The 18,844-nt window shown below is 39.1% G+C and overlaps 1 protein-coding gene across 1 annotated transcript in view; it reads left to right on the plus strand.

Annotated features, from left to right (window-relative positions):
• Positions 1–18,844, plus strand: part of LHFPL3 (LHFPL tetraspan subfamily member 3) — a 404,020-nt gene that overhangs the window by 244,722 nt on the left and 140,454 nt on the right. The window contains exon 2 of the mRNA XM_072965207.1: positions 1,269–1,505. Coding sequence (XP_072821308.1) covers positions 1,292–1,505 — 214 coding nt within the window. The 5' untranslated portion in view covers positions 1,269–1,291. The remainder of the gene's footprint in view (positions 1–1,268; positions 1,506–18,844) is intronic.

The following is an 18,844-nucleotide window of genomic DNA, read 5'->3' on the forward strand; positions in this document are numbered from 1 at the left end:
GATGTGTCACCCCTGCCAGCCTCACAGCCTCAGCTTCTCAAAAACACCAAGTCCCTGTCCAGCCTCAGGGCCTTTGCACATGCTGCTGCCTGGAACATCTTTCCCATCAATTTCACATATCTCCTGCTTTGCATGTTTTTGGCCTTCACTTAAATGCCACTCCCTCAAGAGGCCTTATCTGATCACCATCTTTGAAGAAGGTCCCACTCATTACTCTCTATCTGAACCCTTTGTTTCTTTCCTACCTATTACTTAGTACAACTTAGAATTATCTGATTTGCAAGCTTACTCATTTTTTTCCCTCTTTTCCTGCCAAACATAAAGTCTGTATTAACATAAAGCATGCCTGTTTCCTTGATTGCTGTATCCCTAGCACCAAGAACTGTGTCCCACACTCCATGGGAGACACTCAATAAGGGATTATTAAATTAATGAGCAAAGGAATTGATGAATTAATGAATGAGCCACCTATTCAGGAGGCTCTGTATAACCTAATACTGTCATTTACCCCCAAATGATTTGATTAAACGTAAAGAGATTAGTAACAATAGCCTTCAAAGTAACATATTCTTATTAAAAAGTAGTCATGTGATTCCTGCAGTGATATTTGGGAAACAGAACATAAGTATTCTCCTGAAATTCCTGAATTTCCATAAATCTCTTTGGGTCTACAACGTGTTGCCGTGTTTTTCAGACTTTTAGAAAATGAAATAGAGCAGAGAATAGAATTGAAACTATCAGAGTGCATTGCATGTGGTAAGCATAGTTTCAAGAAACTTCTCAGTGTGTGTTGGAGGCCACAGTATGAAATTATTTTTCACTGTGACTCAAAGTCAGTATATGCTCTGATATTTTCCATGTTACTCGTATCCCTCTTTGGGTGGCTGTCCTAGCTCTTCAAAGCCAGCACTGAATTATCATTCTGCAGTGTTAGGATTCCTTGTGGCATATTTGCAGTGGAAGCCTTCCCACAATTGCACACTGAAATTTTTTTTTTTTTTTTTTTTAGTATAATTGATCAGCATACTTTAACTCCTCTTTGAATGCTCCCTTTAGAGCATTCCCAGAGCTCCTCTCACTGCAGAGTGCTGGGCTGCTGGGCTACTTTTAGATTAAACAAGGGGGTGAAAAACCACTCAGGGTTGGACAGCAGGTTTAAGATTTTCTGTTCTTTACATCAAGAATTTGAACAATGATTTGACATGTAGTAGCAATATTTGCTGAAATGAAATTTATGTCAACTCCTTTCCTTTTTTTCCCTCTTTTAGCTGCCTGCCTTGTGCTTGGCTGCATGATTTTCCCTGATGGCTGGGATTCAGATGAAGTAAAACGGATGTGTGGAGAAAAGACAGACAAGTACACTCTTGGAGCTTGTTCAGTCCGCTGGGCGTACATCCTGGCTATCATTGGGATTTTGGATGCCCTCATCCTCTCGTTTCTGGCGTTCGTGCTTGGTAACCGACAAGACAGCTTGATGGCAGAGGAGCTGAAGGCAGAAAATAAAGGTAAGATCGCTTTGGTCAACTCTTTCCTGCTCGCCTCAAACACAAAAAATGACACCCTTCATTCTTTCTTGTCCGGTACCAGTGCATTCCCTGTGGGTCTAATTTGCTGCATCATTTAATGTTGTCTGGTTCACAGACCTTCCCCAGACTCAAGACATTTACACAATTAAAATCGCGTATTTCTATGTTGACCTTTTCGAGGCTCTCTGAACCCATTATTATTTAAATACATTTTTTCCAGGTTCTTCGTCCTTCCCTCTCTGAGTTAAAGGCTATGGCACAGCTGTTTTGGGGGGAGGGGTCAAGTTGGCTAAACAGAAAGTGCTTTCTCTCCACATATTCAGCTATTTTCCGGGTGGAAATAAATGCCTGGAGAATCTTTGAAAATAATCTATAAGCATTGTTATTAAACTGCTCACTATCACTATATTTGAATTCAGACTCATCCTCTCAGAAAGAGGTAGAGATACTGGGCCCAAATGGGTACAATTAGATGTTTCAGTATTTACCTAATGAGCTGAATTTTATATATGTTATCTGGGTAATCCGAAGCCCTTGGATTTCTTTTCAAAAAGAAAATGCCTTCTGAAACATACACACACACACCAAAAAAAAACTAGGATAGAAAATAGGATGTTGACTAGTGAATGATGTTGATTAGCAAATGATAAATATTATCACGTGTCAATAAGAGGTTGTAAGTCATTATTCAAGATGAATCTTAATTTTCTTTCCAAATTTCTAAACCAATTTCTTGGGATAGAATTCTGCTGTCTGTTTTGTTATAGACTTAGATTCATTTAACTATTTTATCTTCATGTTATCTTTAACTTTAATACTGTGGACTTATATCAGCACCTTCAACTGAGTGGCTCCTTTTTCTAGCTTTTATTCCGAATTAAGAACTAAATCCATCCTTGAATTAGGAAATTTAGTTTATCTCAAGTAGTTGTTAACTTCAAAAACTCCTGATTGCTTCACCACGCCTCAGATATAAGCATACATTAGTATCTGCATGAATGTCACATGTAATGGCAGTGTAGCAAGCTTTATATTTAGAGCATCACTCTTCACAGTTGTAAACCGTCAACTATAAAGAGATAAACAGAGAGGTCTGGGAGAACAGCAGTCACCCACAGCCCTTTATCTTCCTGATTTATGGACAGAATACATATTAGTTTACTTGGTTCTGTCAAAAGTATGCTAAACACAAAAATAATCCTTTCACAGGGGAATAGTGCTGGCACTTCCTAAAAACACAACTACTTCCCTCCCAGAGTGGCCCTTTCTGGATAAAAAGGATGATAGGAAGGTGCTAATTACACTTACAAGCATGTGCAGATTTAAAGTGCTTTCACACGCACTCATTCATTTGGTGCTCTTGGCTGTTATCTTTGTGACTTGTTGGGTGTGCACAGGTCTCTGTCCTGTTAACGTCACTTCAAATTGAATTGTAAAGGTAGCTCAATATTAGAGGAAGTTCCCTTTCCCTAGAGAAGGAATTAAATAAAGGAAGCACTACTTTGTTCTGCAAGTGCTTGATTCCCACCACCACCAGAATGCTGTTGATTCACTGCACAGTTCAGGTTACATTGAGAGCCTTTAACTTTCCAGACATCCCTTCTCCACATATTAAGGAGAAGAAAATTCAGAAGAAAAAAATTAATAAATGACAAAACCAGGAAGGTTTTCGCTTGGCCACTGAGAATGCTAACTCATAATCACAAAGACAAGTGATACTTGTCCTGAATTCATGCTTCAGAAAGGAACAGGCAAGATTATAGAGAAATATTCAACAGTTTTCAAAATGGGTTTTTCTTCTGGTTGATTTGGTTAATAGTGGACGTCTGAGCCCTTCCACCAAGGTCTTTATTGAAAAAAGCGTCATATTCTACTCAGTGTTAGATTGGGACCACCTCAGTGACAGTGTCAATGGGAAAGAAGTTTAACATAGGCCAGTATGAGGTGCAGGGACTACCTGCGTATAGTTCTTCCTGTGTTCGTCTTCTCCATTTGCATGTATTCTGTAGTTTCTTCCATCTGGTCTGAAGGACTAAAACCAGTAGCAGTTCATCTATATCAAATCAGATAGATCCAAGAAAGCAGCAGAGAACATCAGGCCATGTTGATGAAGTGTTTCACTTCTACCACTTGTTTATCTCACAGTTGAAACTCCTTTCCCTGGAACCCTGAGACAGAGTGCAGCTCTATTACTCAGGCAATTCTGATCCTTAAACAGTAGAGTCCGTATAAAATCAAACCATAGTTTCTAAGCCCTGTAATAAAATGTAATCCACCTGAATGTTTCTGAGAAATGGTACAAGATTTACAGTGGCTATACAAAGCAGCCTTTGTTGTTTGGTATCATTTAAACATTTGTTCCACATTCAGACTTCTGAAAACTAAAGGTTTGCATGTTTGTGTAGGAACCTAGTTTCACTAACTGTAGTGTGATGGCTTTGAAGTGCACACAATAACCAAAACAAAATTCATCAATGTTACTGCCATAGATCCTCAGGGAAGTAAGGATCGATAAGAATAATTTGTAATTAAGGAATTGGTTGTATATAAATAGGTGCTTTTACAGTTTTCATGACTACATTAATAAAACTTTTGACTTGTTGAAACACTGTTTTTCACTAATTTTTTTTTCTGATCAAACTACCATGATGTTCTCTTGATAGCTAGGGCTTTGTTTGGGTTCCAAGGCAATGCAATGAAACAAGAGGCCAATCTAGCTCATGGAATTTTATTTTATTTTTCTTTATTTTTTACTTGAAGTACAGTCAGTTACAATGTGTCTATTTCTGGTGTACAGCGCAATGTCCTAGTCATGCATATTTATACATATATTCATTTTCATATTCTTTTTCATTAAAGGTTATTACAACATATTGAACATAGTTACCTGTGCTATACAGAAGAAACTTGTTTTTTTAATCTATTTTTAGATATAGTAGCTAACATTTGCAAATCTCAAACTCCCAAATTTATCCCTTCTCATCCCCTTTCCCCAGTAACCATAAGACTGTTCACTATGTCTGCAAGTCTGTTTCTGTTTTGTAGATAAGTTCATAATGGGGTTTTTGCTTTTCTTTTCTTTTTTTTAAGATTCCAAATATGAGTGATATATGGTATTTTTCTTTCTCTTTCTGGCTTACTTCACTTGGATGGACCATCTCCAGGTCAATCCACATTACTGCAAATGGCATTATTTTATTCTTTTTTATGGCTGAGTAGTATTCCGTTGTATATATATACCATAGCTTCTTTATCCAGTCCTCTCTTGATGGGCATTTCGGTTGCTTCCATGTCTTGGCTACTGTAAATAGTGCTGCTATGAACATTGGGATACATGTATCTTTTCAAATTAGAGCTCCCTCCAGATGTATGCCCAGGAGTGGGATTGCTGGATCATAGGGTAAGTCTATTTTTTTTTTTTGAGAAATCACCATACTTTTTTCCATAATGGCTGCACCAAACTACATTCTCATCAACAGTATAGAAGGGTTCCCTTTTCTCCACACTCTCTCCAGCATTTATTATTTGTGGACTTTTGAATGATGGCCATTCTGACTGGTGTGAGGTGATACCTTACTGTACTTTTGATTTGCATTTCTCTAATAATTAGTGATACTGAGCATTTTTTCACGTGCCTATTTGCCATTTGTATGTCTTCATTGGAGAATTGCTTATTTAGGTCTTCAGCTCATTTTTGGATTGGGTTGTTTGGTTTTTTTTTTTATTAAGTCATATGAGCTGTTTATATATTCTGGACATTAAGCCCTTGTCAGTCTCATGTTTTGCAAATATTTTCTCTCATTCCATAGGTTGTCTTTGTTTTTCTTATGGTTTCCTTTGTTATGCAAAAGCTTATAAGTTTAATTGGGTCCTATTTGATAATTTTTACTTTTATTTCTATTGCCTGGGTAGACTGCCCTAGGAGAACATTGCTGAGATTTATGTCAGAGACTGTTTTGCCTATGTTTAGATGCTTTTATTAATTCCATGATGCCTTCTGGTATCACAGAAGCAGACAATACCATACTTCAAGCCTTGTCTCAAAATTGGAAAACATTTGTACATCCTGATATAGGTTATATCACTATACATACTGTAATATCTTTTACAATCTTCCAGTTTTATGGTCTGCCAATCCTCCTAACAACCTCCATCCTATAATAAGGAGCAGGAGCATTACAGAAAAAATAAACCTGCAAATGTGTCATATGCCCCCAATTCATAGAAGTTTGACCTGAAAGGTTTCATGTTATGATCATCTCTTCTTTATGTGGCTTTCATAATTAATCTAGTAACACACTTCCCCCATGTGTCTGGAAAAGCCACCAAATGCAATAAGATACTGCTTAGATGCATGAATCCTTCCCTACAGCCACCCCAATGGATAGAACAAGAATCACTGTTACAGAACGTATCAGAGAAGGGAAGGGAGCTCAGTTCTAATCGTCTTAAGATGAAAGGGAGCATAGGAAGCTCCAGAGCCATAAATGAGCCATCACAAAGGTGCTGTTCAAAGAGAAAACAGGGGGAGACTCACAGATGAACACGTCCACCTCTGCAGACCATTGCCTCTTAAAATAAATTTCCTGTGTACTCACTCCCATCCCATTTTTATGTCCCCATACCACACTTCCCACCACAATGCATAAGGCCCTCCTTTTCCAGGAGTGTAAAGATAATGTGAAAGAGGTCTTAGCTGAAATTTATCATAAATGGTGAAATGGCAAAATTGGAATAAAGGAGTTGTAACGTTCTTTCACCAAACAGAAGGCAACAACTTTGATGATGCAATGTGTTGTCTTAGAAGGAACTTCCATGAGAGATAATCATCTATGGAGCTCCATTAAAGTCCTGGAATATTTTTTTCATGCCAAAAAAAAAAAAAAACTCCCAGTGAAAAACGAACAGCAGTGAAAACTCTTTAAATATCCAACTGACTTTATACAAGAGTTGGCACGTGCAAGAAAACTCAACTGCGTACTGTGAATTTGGGGAGCCAGCCCTGCAGGCTGTGTGCTGTCCCTGGCTCTGGGGATAACGGCAGATGGGCAGGTGTTCATTCTTGTTTGGGAGCTCGGCAGCACGATTCCTAAATGAGCCAACAACAGTAGGCGTTTAACCTTGATATGCTGCTTAATTGCGTATTTTAACACACTGAACTGTGAAGTCAATTTAATTATGTAAAATTAAAGTTTCATCCAGATAAAAAGGATTGAAAATGAAAGCTTCATTTTCAATTTCTTTCATTAATTGTGAAAAGATAAATAATTACATTTTCCAGAGCTCCTTTGCCACAAATATCTCTTTCCTTGGCAGACACCATTCATAAAGAGGTCTGTCTCTGCGTTTGTGTATATGGTCTTTGGAATTGCTTATCAGATAATTGGGTCCTCTCATGAGCAGTTTTAAAGTCACTTTGTCTGCTAGCACTTTAACTGCAAATGAGAAAACATGATTATCCATCAAGAGGTGACTCCAGCTACCATTTATTTATTTATTAAGTGGTTTAAGCCCTATTTAATGCTATAATAGGGTGAGTTAGGATAAATTCATTTTCCTTAAACAACTAATTGAGAAACGCATCAGGATGTTGATTTAAGGTACCACGCCATGCCACGGCCTGGTTGCCAGCAGCAGCGTGGTGGAGTGGAAGAAGCGTGCACCGCCCAGAACTGGTGTGACGTGACCCAAGGAGCCTTGCGCTCGTACCTTCAGGTCCCCGAATTCAGCCTCCTTGTCCATGAAATGCAGATGGTCTAAGAGCATCTGAGGTTTCTTCCAGCTGTGAAACATTCCAATTCGAGAGACACCTTCCATGATGTCCTTTTAAGGATGCTCTGGGCGTGGTGAAAGCTTCTACCCTCAGAGCAATGAACACACTAAAGGCTCTTTGAGGGACTTGTTAGCCACGCATGGTGACTTGGAGAAGGGAAGGATAAAGGTCAAGGGGATGGAGGTCTGAGATGCCTGCATGTTTCTCTCTCACTCATGTACCCCCCCCCACCAGTCCTGCTGTCACATCCCACTCCTTCACACCACCAAGAGGAGAAAGAGTCAAATTTAGAAGCTGTGTCCCAAGCACGGTCTCCTTGCCACAGTAGATTCCCATACCACATGGTGTCCATGTGGACACCCTGACAGTGGACAGAGCCCCAGATCAGAGACAAAAACTTTGTTTCTGGTCTCAACTCTGGCACTTACCAATCGTGTGACTTTGAGGAAGTCCCTTCACATCTCAGGGCCTCAGCTTCACCTTCTTTAAAATGGAGCAATAATAACATCCAGCCCTGCCTCCATAGGGTTGGGAGAGTCTGACAAAAGCATTGTGTAAAAGCAGTTTGTAATCAATATTGATATAGGCTTTACTGACTCCTTTTTTTTTAATTTGTAATATATATATAGAGAGAGAAAAATACAGTCAGTTTACAATGTGCAAATTTCTGGTGTACAGCATAGTGCTTCAGTCATACATAAACAGATATATTCGTTTTCATATTCTTTTTCACCCTAAGTTTCTACAAGATATTGAATATAGTTCCCTGTGCTATACAGCATGAACTTGTTTATTTTATATATATTATAAAAGTATCTGCAGTTCTCAAACTCCCAGTTTATCCCTTCCCACCTACTTCCCCCACTGGTAACCAGGCTTTAACTGATCTTTAATCATTTTCCTCATATAACATTTTATTTGATCTTTGCAACAATCCTGTGAGATAGTTACCATCATTCTAGTTTTACACATCAGAAACTGAGGCTCATAAAAGTTAAATATTTTGTCCAAATTTTCACAGCTAGGAAGGAATGGATCCAGGACTCAATCACATATCATTTTACTCGAAATTTCAAGTTATTTCTGTTACACAACAGGATGGAACCAGAGAGCTCTTAGTGGATGCTGATTCTCTTGTTTTCCACTTGACCATCAGCCCTCCCACAAGTGAGAGTTTAGTCTTGTTTTCATTTGGTAGCTTTTAGATAATGTTATGTAATGAAAAGTTTAATATACACGAGAATGGAGGGTAGCCTTGAATTCCAACTCATCCTCTTACTTGACTCCGTAATTTTATAAAAACTAGTGAGGTAAGATCAGGAAGCATAGGAAAGAAAGTATCATCAAATGCTTCGAATTAAAGCATTAAGGCCATAGTGAACTGTCTATTTCCTGTTGGGATTTGTCTTGAACAGAGTCATTGTGGTCCTCAAAGCTCCTCAGAGTGTGCCTTTAAAAATCTGCAAATATCCTGACACTTTTTCAGAAGGGCTCAAATCAATCCGAGAGTTAGAGCAGACTTCAGTGCTCATAGAGTTGTTTTATGTACTTGCACCTTCCAATTCCTCTTTCATAAGCTCACTCAATTCACGTTTTCACCCCTAGCACCTCACAGACAGTGTCTTATGAAGGCCACCCCCAATCTCCTAACTGCTAAATTTCATAGTCAATTATCCCTCTTTGTATTGACTTATCAGCAAACTTTGTACAGTTGTTTACTGGCCCCATTTTGAAAGTCTTTTTTGAGTTGGCTTTCAGAAACTGACCTTACCTTGATTTCCTTTTGCCTCTGTGGGGCTGTTTCTGCTCAATCTCCTTTGCTAATTCCTCCCTACCTCTCCACTCTTTCTGTCTACACTCATATCCCAGGTGATCTCATCTCTGCCATGGCTATAAATAACATCTACACTCTAAAGACTCCCAAGTTTAACCCATCTCCCACCTCTTCAATGAACTCTGGTCTTATAGACCCAACTGGTTACCCTTTTTGAATATCTAATTAGCTTCTCAAACTTAACATTTCCAAAACTGACCTCCTAATCTTTCCCAGAAAACCTCCTTCCCCCTGTCTTCCCATCTTAGTTCATGACAACTATATCCTGCCAACTGCTCAGACCAAAACCTAAATCATTCTGGACTCTTCTTATTGTCTCACAACTCATATCTAAGTCATCCAAAAATCTTATCAGCTCTACCTTCAGAATATATACAGAATCCTCCCACTTCTCACCCCATCACTGCTGCCATCCTGGTCTAGGCCAAGTCTGATCTTAACAGAGCAGAATCAACATGGTCCTGTTAAAGGGAGGTAGAATTATGCCATTCCTCGGCTCAAGACCCTCCAGTGACTGGATGATCTTGAGCAGAGTGACAGCCAGAGTCCTTTACCATGGCCTCCGAGACCTTGCAGATCTGCCTCCATCTGGGCCCCTCATACCTCGTCTCAGCTTTCCCCCCTTGTTTCCTCTGTTCCAGATGCATTGACTTCCCTGTTGTTTCTCAGACACTCCAGGGACAGTCCCATCTCAGGGTCTTTGCATGTGCTGTTTCCTCTGCCTCAGATGTTCTTCCTCAAAACCTCAGAGCTCACTCCCTTACCTCTTTGAGGTCTTACTCGAATATCACTTCTCAATTGGGCATTCCCTGGCCAACCTCTCTAAAATGTTACATATGCATTTTATCTAACCCACTGTGTATCCTACCTCTTTTTCTGGTTAATTGTCTCCCCACAGAAAAGTTCCACAAAGGCAGAGACTTTTGTCCCTTTTGTTCACTACTGTATCCTCAGTGCCTAGAACAATGCCTAGCGTATTTAAGTACTCAGTAATTATGTACTGAATGAGTGAATTATTGGATGAATGAGTGAATAGATTCTGATCTTTCACTCATGAGAAAGTCATTCCATTGTTGCACAGATCTAACCTTAGAAAGTTTTTATTTCCATTGCTATACCCTCTTCTACTGTAAACTATTGACTTACTTAGAAATCATTATTGTGTCTGTTATGGTTAAAGTTACACGTTCACCAGCGGCATAGCTCCCCACGTCTTGCTGGGCATCTGGAGAAACCCATGAGGTCAGTGCTGTCCATTGCCCTCCCTAGGTACCAGGGCAGAGTTCCACCCCTGGTGGGGAGGAGGAGGGAGAGGACATCCAAAAGTGTAGAGGAAGGGAGAGAGCTGTACAGAGTTGCTCATGGATGTGTTGCTAGAAATTGTCTCCTTCAATTTATCTTCCACGCCAAGAAGTAACTTGGACAACATCTGAACTTAGGAGACTGACTCTAGTCCATCCAGCAACTAAACATTGAGCTGTCTCTTTGACCAGTACCCAACCTTAAATGATCCTCTCAAAGCCATTTATCTTCCTCTCAGCCTTCCGCAGTGAACAGACTTCCAGTCAGAAGTGGTTTAAGAATCTGAGGGCAAAGCGGTGCTGACTCTGAATGACTGTCACATGCTCCAACATTACCTGCTTTACTCCAGTAGCCAAAATAACATTGACATTCCAGTGATCTTTTTAGTCTCTGAGATAAGGAGTAATCTTTTCCATCCTGGAGAAAGAGTCTCTAGGTAAATATTAAACTAGTGAGAAGAAAGAGGAGGGAGTGAAAAATAAAGGAAAATATATACAACAAAGTCATGTTGTCTAAGATTTTCAATTAATATTCCAGCATAACTTTAAATGAAGTCTCACAGTTAGGTTAACATTTACCAGCTTCACCTCCACCCTTACCTTCTCCCTTTTAACAATATCATCCTGAGAACTGAAAATAGGGAGTCTCATGACCTCCATGAGGCCCCACCCAGGTTTGTGGACTGTATTTCTTATTTCTGTCACTGATCTGTGGCTGCTTCTTTTTTAGTTCTATTTTATTAAGACTGAGTCTACTTTCAGATCTGTGTACTCTGTGTACTTTGGTAGGCGCCTCAGTCTTTGAAATTAATTAGTGATCAATTACCTCTTTCTAAATTTACTGGGTTTTTTTTCACATGTAATGCAGACTCGCTCATTAGAGTAAACTTTATTTCAGGGCAAATCTATTATTTCTCATCATCTCATCTACACATTTAAACTTCTAGACCACAGCTATACCTCTGAAAATATCTTCTCCCCCATAAATATACTCAGGTCATTTATTTTTCTTCTCGTTTATCTAGTTAGTTTCCTAATAATGAACCCCTCTAGCTTTATTAATCCATCCTGGGGTCTCTGGTTCTTTTCCATGCACCTTACCTGGGCACGAACAGATACTAAGTGAAACATTAGTGTTCTTGACTTTAATTCTAGTTAAATCTCCTTGGGCCTTAGCTTGCCTACTCAGACTGGTTTTTTAATGTGCATGAATCTTTTTTGGCAAGTCATGTTCACATTCTTGCTACATGCTAAAAGGTTCCATTGTGAGATCAAGGAACAGACGGAAAATGTAACCTGTCACTTCACTTGTCCCTGGCAAAAGACTAACAGAGTTGTTTTTAACATCTAGTAGGGTGGGTGAGAACACAGCGCCAAGCAGATACTATTGAGTTAAATAAATGTTGAGATTACTTGTAGAAATAGGTGTTGTCTCTATTGGTGCTTCACAAAATATGACCATCCCTCAAAACCCCTGCAAATCACATTTTTCACTCTAGATTTCTTGAGAGCAAGGACTATGTCTTATTTATCTGTTATCTCCAGTATTATAGTTCCCAGGACATAGTAAATGCTTAATAAGCTTGAGCACTTGTTATTATTGTTTTTATTGAATCAATTACATGAAAAAATTGTGTAAATGTTTAATGTCCCCACTAAACATGTCTTCTGTATGTGAAGCAGTTTGTCCTTTGCTGCATGTTACGCATAGATTCATATTTTTAAAGAATCAAAGAATGACATGTTAGAACAATATACTGAAACTCTGCCCCTTTAGGCAAATCAGTGCACCTCTTTAGGCCTTATTTACACTGCCACAAAAATGTATTGGGCACATGCTGTGTGCCAAGCAATGGGCAAAACTGTGGCATTCAACTCATCAAACATTTCTTCCATGCCTTGTGTGTACCAAGGCTAGCGATAGGCACTGGGAGATTTGAAATGAGTGAGATGAGGTTTTGCCCTCAGTCTCTTTGGGGAGAACATGTAGTGTTGCAGGTACAAGGTTATATTCCTGAGGTCCAGTGCCGTTCTGATATCTGTGGCTTCCCCAGGGCACTTGGCTGTTGCCACCTCCGTGTAAAGTGAATGCATGCCCATCCCTGACAGCTGCCTTACTCCAGCACCAGTGAAAGATGATGCTATAATAAGCACAGACTGCTTCCCAAGGACAGTTTGACATACAAGGTCTCATCTGCTGAGAGGCTTTAAAAAAATCAGCTTGTGGAAAAACATTGCTGTGTCTATCCGTATTAAATAAAGGAGAACATAACCATGAAGAAATGAAAAAGTACAGTAGATGTGTTGTGGAGCAGGGTAGGAAAGGATGAGAGGAGAGGTGGGGAGTTTACTCTTCTTGCTAAAGCATCTGTTTTAGAGCAGCCTATTGAAAATCTAAACTCCAGAAATTGCATTGGGGAAAAGTCCATTGTAACAGCCAATGTGATCACCCTTGAACCACGTCTTTGTAGTTAGTCAGCCAGCTGAAACTCAGCAGGGGCTCCATCTATGCATTTTGATGAACTTTTTCTTCCTGCTTCCCTGCACATGTAGTCTGGGCTTCAGATTGGGGTGGTGGGGGGGGATATTAGTTTGGCCTGAATAGATACCCTCTCCCTCACTTAACTTGACCATGTCAACTTTGAAAATGTACCTGGATTAACCAGGTGATGAAATGTGAATTTTGGCAACTGCCAGGCAATGCTGTCTACAAGTCAATGTGCTGTCAAGCCACCAAAAGAAAGAGTGATGATGTTGTCAAGTGATCTGGAGGGCAGAATTCAGCTGAGGAGAGAAGCACCTGGGTGTTAGTGTCAGCCACACCAACACATGTTCTGACAGAGCCACTAGACAAGCCAGCTGCTGGAGAGAAGCTGGACCCAGCCCATCCCGTGCAGCGCTTGCTGGAAGGAGGGCTCTGACCTGGAGAGCTCAATAGGGAGCAGATTCTCCAAAGAAAATCCAAAACACTGTCCCTGGTCCCAGGGAAGGTGACAAGCCCAGAAGACGTCACATGAGCAAACTCCATCTGCTGGCCTGCTAGCTCCTCACCAGAGGCTGGCCTTTTGGTGCCAATGTACAAAATGAACCAGACGTTCTCTGACCACCCAGGTTGGAGAAGTACAGTTGTCTCGGCTCTGAGAAGCTTTGTTAGCAGTTCGCTCATTTAAAAAAGAGAAAAAGGGGGGGGTTCCTTTTCCTGGTCTTGGTAAGGGGGGCTTCAAAGATGCTATTTAGATTGGTAAAAGGTAGCAGATGACCAGATGACACTGTCTTAAAGTCTCTTGTTCAGGAAAATTCTCTAAAAACGTGAGTGACTATTTCTTTGGTTGGTTTTTGGTTTTTGGTTTTAAATCAACCTGAGGAAAAATGTCAGTGGTGGGCTTACTAAATCTTCAGACGTAGGATGAATGACCATCTGTCTCTTCTCATCTGTACCGGGGGTCAAGCTAAAGAAATGTTGAAATACAATCACAGAGTGAACACATTTACAGCCAGAAATCCTTGGTTCTTTACAGTCACCTGGGGAGCTTTAAAATAGAGTCCAGGGCTTGGATCCCACTGCAGAGATTCTAATTCAGTTGGCATGAGGTGAACCCAGGTAGGAGAAGTCCCCAGGGGTTTCTTTCTCATGTGCAGCCAGGGCTAAGGACCAATGGGCTCACCCAGCACCCTCATCTTACAGAGGAGGAAGCTGAGCCCCAGAGAGGAGAAATAAAAAACACCTCATCTGTTTGAATTATTATAACTAGGAATTAGTACATAACTCATGAAAATAGTCAAGTTTCATTCAACAGTGGGCTAACTGATCATCTCTCTGATACAGTTCCATTGCTGCCGTTTTTGGAAGCAGAGCTCTCTGGCAGCCCTGGGAAATTGATGCGTGCTACCTGCTAGCTCTGTGAATTTGGGCAAACGTCCTCATCCGTAAGGACAGTAATAGAACCTGCCCCACAGAGGTGTTGTGAAAATAAGATAATGCATGTAAACTGTCTGTCACAGTGTCTGACACCTGTCAGTTGTTTTTATCTTTAGAGATTTGATTTTACTTGACAAACACATAGACAGAGCTTTCTATATGCCATGATTCATGCAGTGGAGAACCCATGCCGTAACCACTTTGCCCCACTGTCTCCCTTTGTTCTTAGCAACTCTGTGTCATAATGGGGACCTCATTAAGATCTAGAAATCGCTCCATCCCATGTTGGAATGCGATTTTTTTCCCCTGGTAGCTTTATGAATATTTTTGATATGACACAGGAGGGTTAGTTGGTGAGTTGGTTGGTTGGCGGTTTGGGGAGTTTGTTTTGTAATCTTCCTATGTATACCCATATCTCTGGATAAGCAGGGGCGGAGAGGATTATTCCTTTACATTGGCTACTCAAAGAGCTCAAACCGTATAGCTGGCTCTGTAAATTCAATGACAGTCACCAAGGAGAGCCTGTGCTCCCCTGATAGAAATGTGACTCACTCATTACAACGTTACCCCATTTCAACCTGGCTAAAAATTCCTTCACTGCACTGCTGGACAGATAAAGGCCAAACTCAAGGCTTTAAAAGTATCTGAGAGGTGTGCTTCAGAAGTGATGGAGTGAAGGGAGCCCACCAGGAGGCAGAAGAAGCAAGAAAGACAAGAACCCCCTGAATGTAGGAAAATACAATCATTTCAGTTCTTCCACAACATGATAAAAATTTAGTGTCACTAGGCTAAAAGATCACTGTGTTTTGGTCAGAACACATTTTTATTTTCCTCACCATACACATGGCAAATAAAATTCACATGTCAAAAGTAAATTATAAGGTTTTTATTAGAAGCTAAAATAAACTGGGGAGGAGGGACTCTTCCCTCATTATTCAAAAAACCATTTCTCTCTGGCTCTCTCTCCTGAAGTGCTCTGAAATGGTCCCTTCCCTCACCAGCTAACTAACAAGCCTTATTATCATCATTACTAAAATAATAATTTTCAGGTAGTAGCTATCAAACTTCTGTGAGAATAATATTTACTTGGGATGCTTATTTTTAAAATGAAATTAAAAAATGAAATTATGGCTTCAGTAGTTCTAAGGAACAGCTCTGGAGTCTTTTTCTTTTTTAATTAATTAACTTTATTTTTTAGAGCAAAAATAGATTTTAGATTTATAGCAAAATTGAGGAGAGTTCCCATATATCCCCTTCTCCATATACACAGCCTCCCCACCATCAACATTCCACATCAGTGTGGTTCATTTTTTCTAATGAACCAACATTGACACATTTTTATCAACCAAAGTCCCAATAGTTTATATCAGGGTTCACTCTTTGTACATTCTGTGGACATTTTAATAAGCACATTCAAGTAAATGTGCGACAGTTGATTCGAGGGCAACACCTTAAGCAACACTGCTCTGGGTCATTTATAATCAGATTAACACTACAGTTACAATGTAATGCTACTAAGGCCAACAGCCACAGCCAAACCAGTATTGTAACTTTAGAGTTGTTTTTCATAAATATCCTGGTACCCTTCAATGCATAAGTAAGCTCTATTCTAAAAGTTCACTTGTAGATTGGTATTTTGGAAGTATTACATACTTTTCATAGAAGCAACTGATGTAAACAATAGTCAGGTTCTTGGATCTGTCCTCCAAAGCTTGTTTCAACTCATAATGTTAGAGGAATAAAATTATTTTAGCAATCACATTTTAAAAGGAAACAATAGAAATGTAACCTCATAAAATTAATAGATAAAAATATGAAATAAAAATCTTTGAGAACTGGAGATGTGGTAGGAGTTTTAAACAAAACTTCAAGGCACAAACTATAAGGCAAAAAATAAATAATTGAATTACATCAAAGTAGGACATCTGTTCATAAAGGACAATAAAGACAAAGACTAGGTGACAGATTTTTGAGAAGTTATTTGGAATGTTACAAAACAAGTGTCTAGAATAAGCAAGGAATTCCTCCAAATTAATAAGAAAAAACAAAATCAATTGCAAAATGAACAAAAATAATGAACAAGCCATTTTGTAGAAAAGAGAACAAAAAATAGAACCGTTAACACGAAGAAATGTCCCAAGTCATTGATAATTGAAGAAATAGAAGTGAAAACAGTGATGAGTTATAAATTGACATCTTTTAGTTTGGCAGCATTTGGACAGGATAACAGGCAGGGGATTTGCCTCCACGCACTGCTAGAGGGAGTTTGGACTGGAGCAACCATTCTGGGGAGCAATCTAGTCCATTTGTTAAACATACTCTATGACCTACCAGTCCTGCTCCTGGATTTATGTCCAGGAGTTTCTCACTAGCACCATGAGGGTCCATGTCTGAGGATGCTCACTGAAGTATTACTCGTGGTGAAGAGTTGGAGACAATCAGGATCTTCATTGTGGAGAAGTGAATAAATAATTTGGGGTGAGTGGAAACCATAGACTGTTATGTAGCAGGTCAGAGACAACAAATTAAATCCACACATGGCAACATGGATGGATCATTTTTTTATTGAGGTATAGTTGATTTACAATATTGTCTTAGTTTCAGGTGTACAGTAGTGAGTCAGGTTTTTGCAGACTGTATTCCATTATAGGTTATGACAAGATATTGAATATAATTCCTTGTGCTATACAGTAAATCCTTATTTATCTATTTTATGTATAGTACTTTGTTAATCCCATACTCCTAATTTCTCCCTCCTCTCCTCCCTCTCCTCTTTGGTAACCATAAGTTGGTTTTTTATGTCTGTGATTCTGTTTCTGTTTCATATATACATTCATTCATATTATTTTTTAGATTCTACATATAAGTAATATCATACAGTATTTGTCTTTCTCTGTTTGATTCATTTCACTAAGCATGATATTCTCAAGGTCCATCTATGTTTGTGAAAATGGCAATATTTTATCCTTTTTTATGGCTAATACTCCATTGTATGCATATGCCACATCATCTTAATTGTCTGTTGATAGGCACTTGGGTTGTTTCCATGTCTTGGCTGTTGTAAATAGTGCTGCTATGAACATTGGCATGCAAGTATCTTTAAGAATTAGAGTTTTTATTTTTTTCTGTGTATATACCCAAAAATGGCCTTACTGGATCATATGGTAGTTCTATTTTTAGTTTTTTAAGGATCCTCAAGTCTGTTTTCCATAATGGCTGCACCAATTTACATTCCCACCAACAGTGTAGGAGAATTCCCTTTTCTCCACATCCTCTCCAGCATTTATTGTTTGTAGACTTTTTAATAATGGCCATTCTGACTGATGTTGTAGTTTTGATTTGCATTTCTCTGATAATTAGCGATATTGAGCATCTTTTCATGTGCCTCTTGGCGATCTATATGTCTTCTTTGGAGGAATGTCTATTTAGGTCTTCTGCCACTTTTTGATTGTGTTGTTTGGGGTTTTTTGATACTGAGATGTATGAGCTGTTTGTATATTTTGGGTACTAACCGCTTGTCGGTCTCATTGTCTGCAAATATTTTCTCCCATTCTGTAGGTTGTCTTTGTTTTGTTGATGGTTTCCTTTGCTGTGGAAAAGCTTTTAAGTTTGACTAGGTCCCATTTGTTTATTTTTGCTTTTATTTCTATTGCTTTGGGAGACTCATCTAAGAAAATGTTGCTATGATATATGTCAAAGAGTGTTTTACCTATGTTCTCCTCTAGGATTTTTATGGTTTCAAGTCTTTCATTTAGGTCTTTAAACCATTTTGAGTTTTTTTATATATGGTGTGAGGGAATGTTCAAATTTTTTCTTTTACATGTAGCTGTCCAGTTTTCCCAGCACCAGTTATTGAAGAGACTATCTCTTCTCAATTACATATTCTTGCCTCCTCTGTCATAGATTAACTGACCATAGATGTGTGGGTTTATTTGGGGGCTCTCTATTCTGTTTCATTGATCTGTGTATGTGTTTTTGTGCTGAAACCTCATGGTTTTAGTGACTGTAGTTTTGTAGTATAATCTGAAGTCTAGAAGAGTTATACCTCCAGCTTTGTTCTTTTTTTTCAGGATTGCCTTGGTAATCAACACTTGGCAACATGAATTGCTCTTAAAAACAAGATGCTTAGTAAAAAAAAAAAAACAGAGTAAGACAGGTAATTAAATATTGTTTATATAAACTAAAAATAATGCATATCAAAAAGTAATAATATATATCAAACAACAATCCATAGTGTAAAATAAAGTTTATTAAAATAAAAATACATACATTAGTGATTGCCTATAGGGGTGAGAAGAATGACAGTGGGAGATGGGGATAAGGGGATTCAACCAGAGTGGGTAGTGTCATGTGGGTAAAGAGCCCGGGCTGTGACATCAGACTGCCTGGATTAGAGCCTCAGCCCCACCACTTACTAGCTGTGGATCTTGACTAGCTTCTTCACGTGTAGAATGTAGATTCTGTCGTCTATCTTACAGCATCACAGTGAGA

Source organism: Vicugna pacos, chromosome 7 (assembly GCF_048564905.1).
Source record: "Vicugna pacos chromosome 7, VicPac4, whole genome shotgun sequence".
NCBI lineage: Eukaryota > Metazoa > Chordata > Mammalia > Artiodactyla > Camelidae > Vicugna > Vicugna pacos.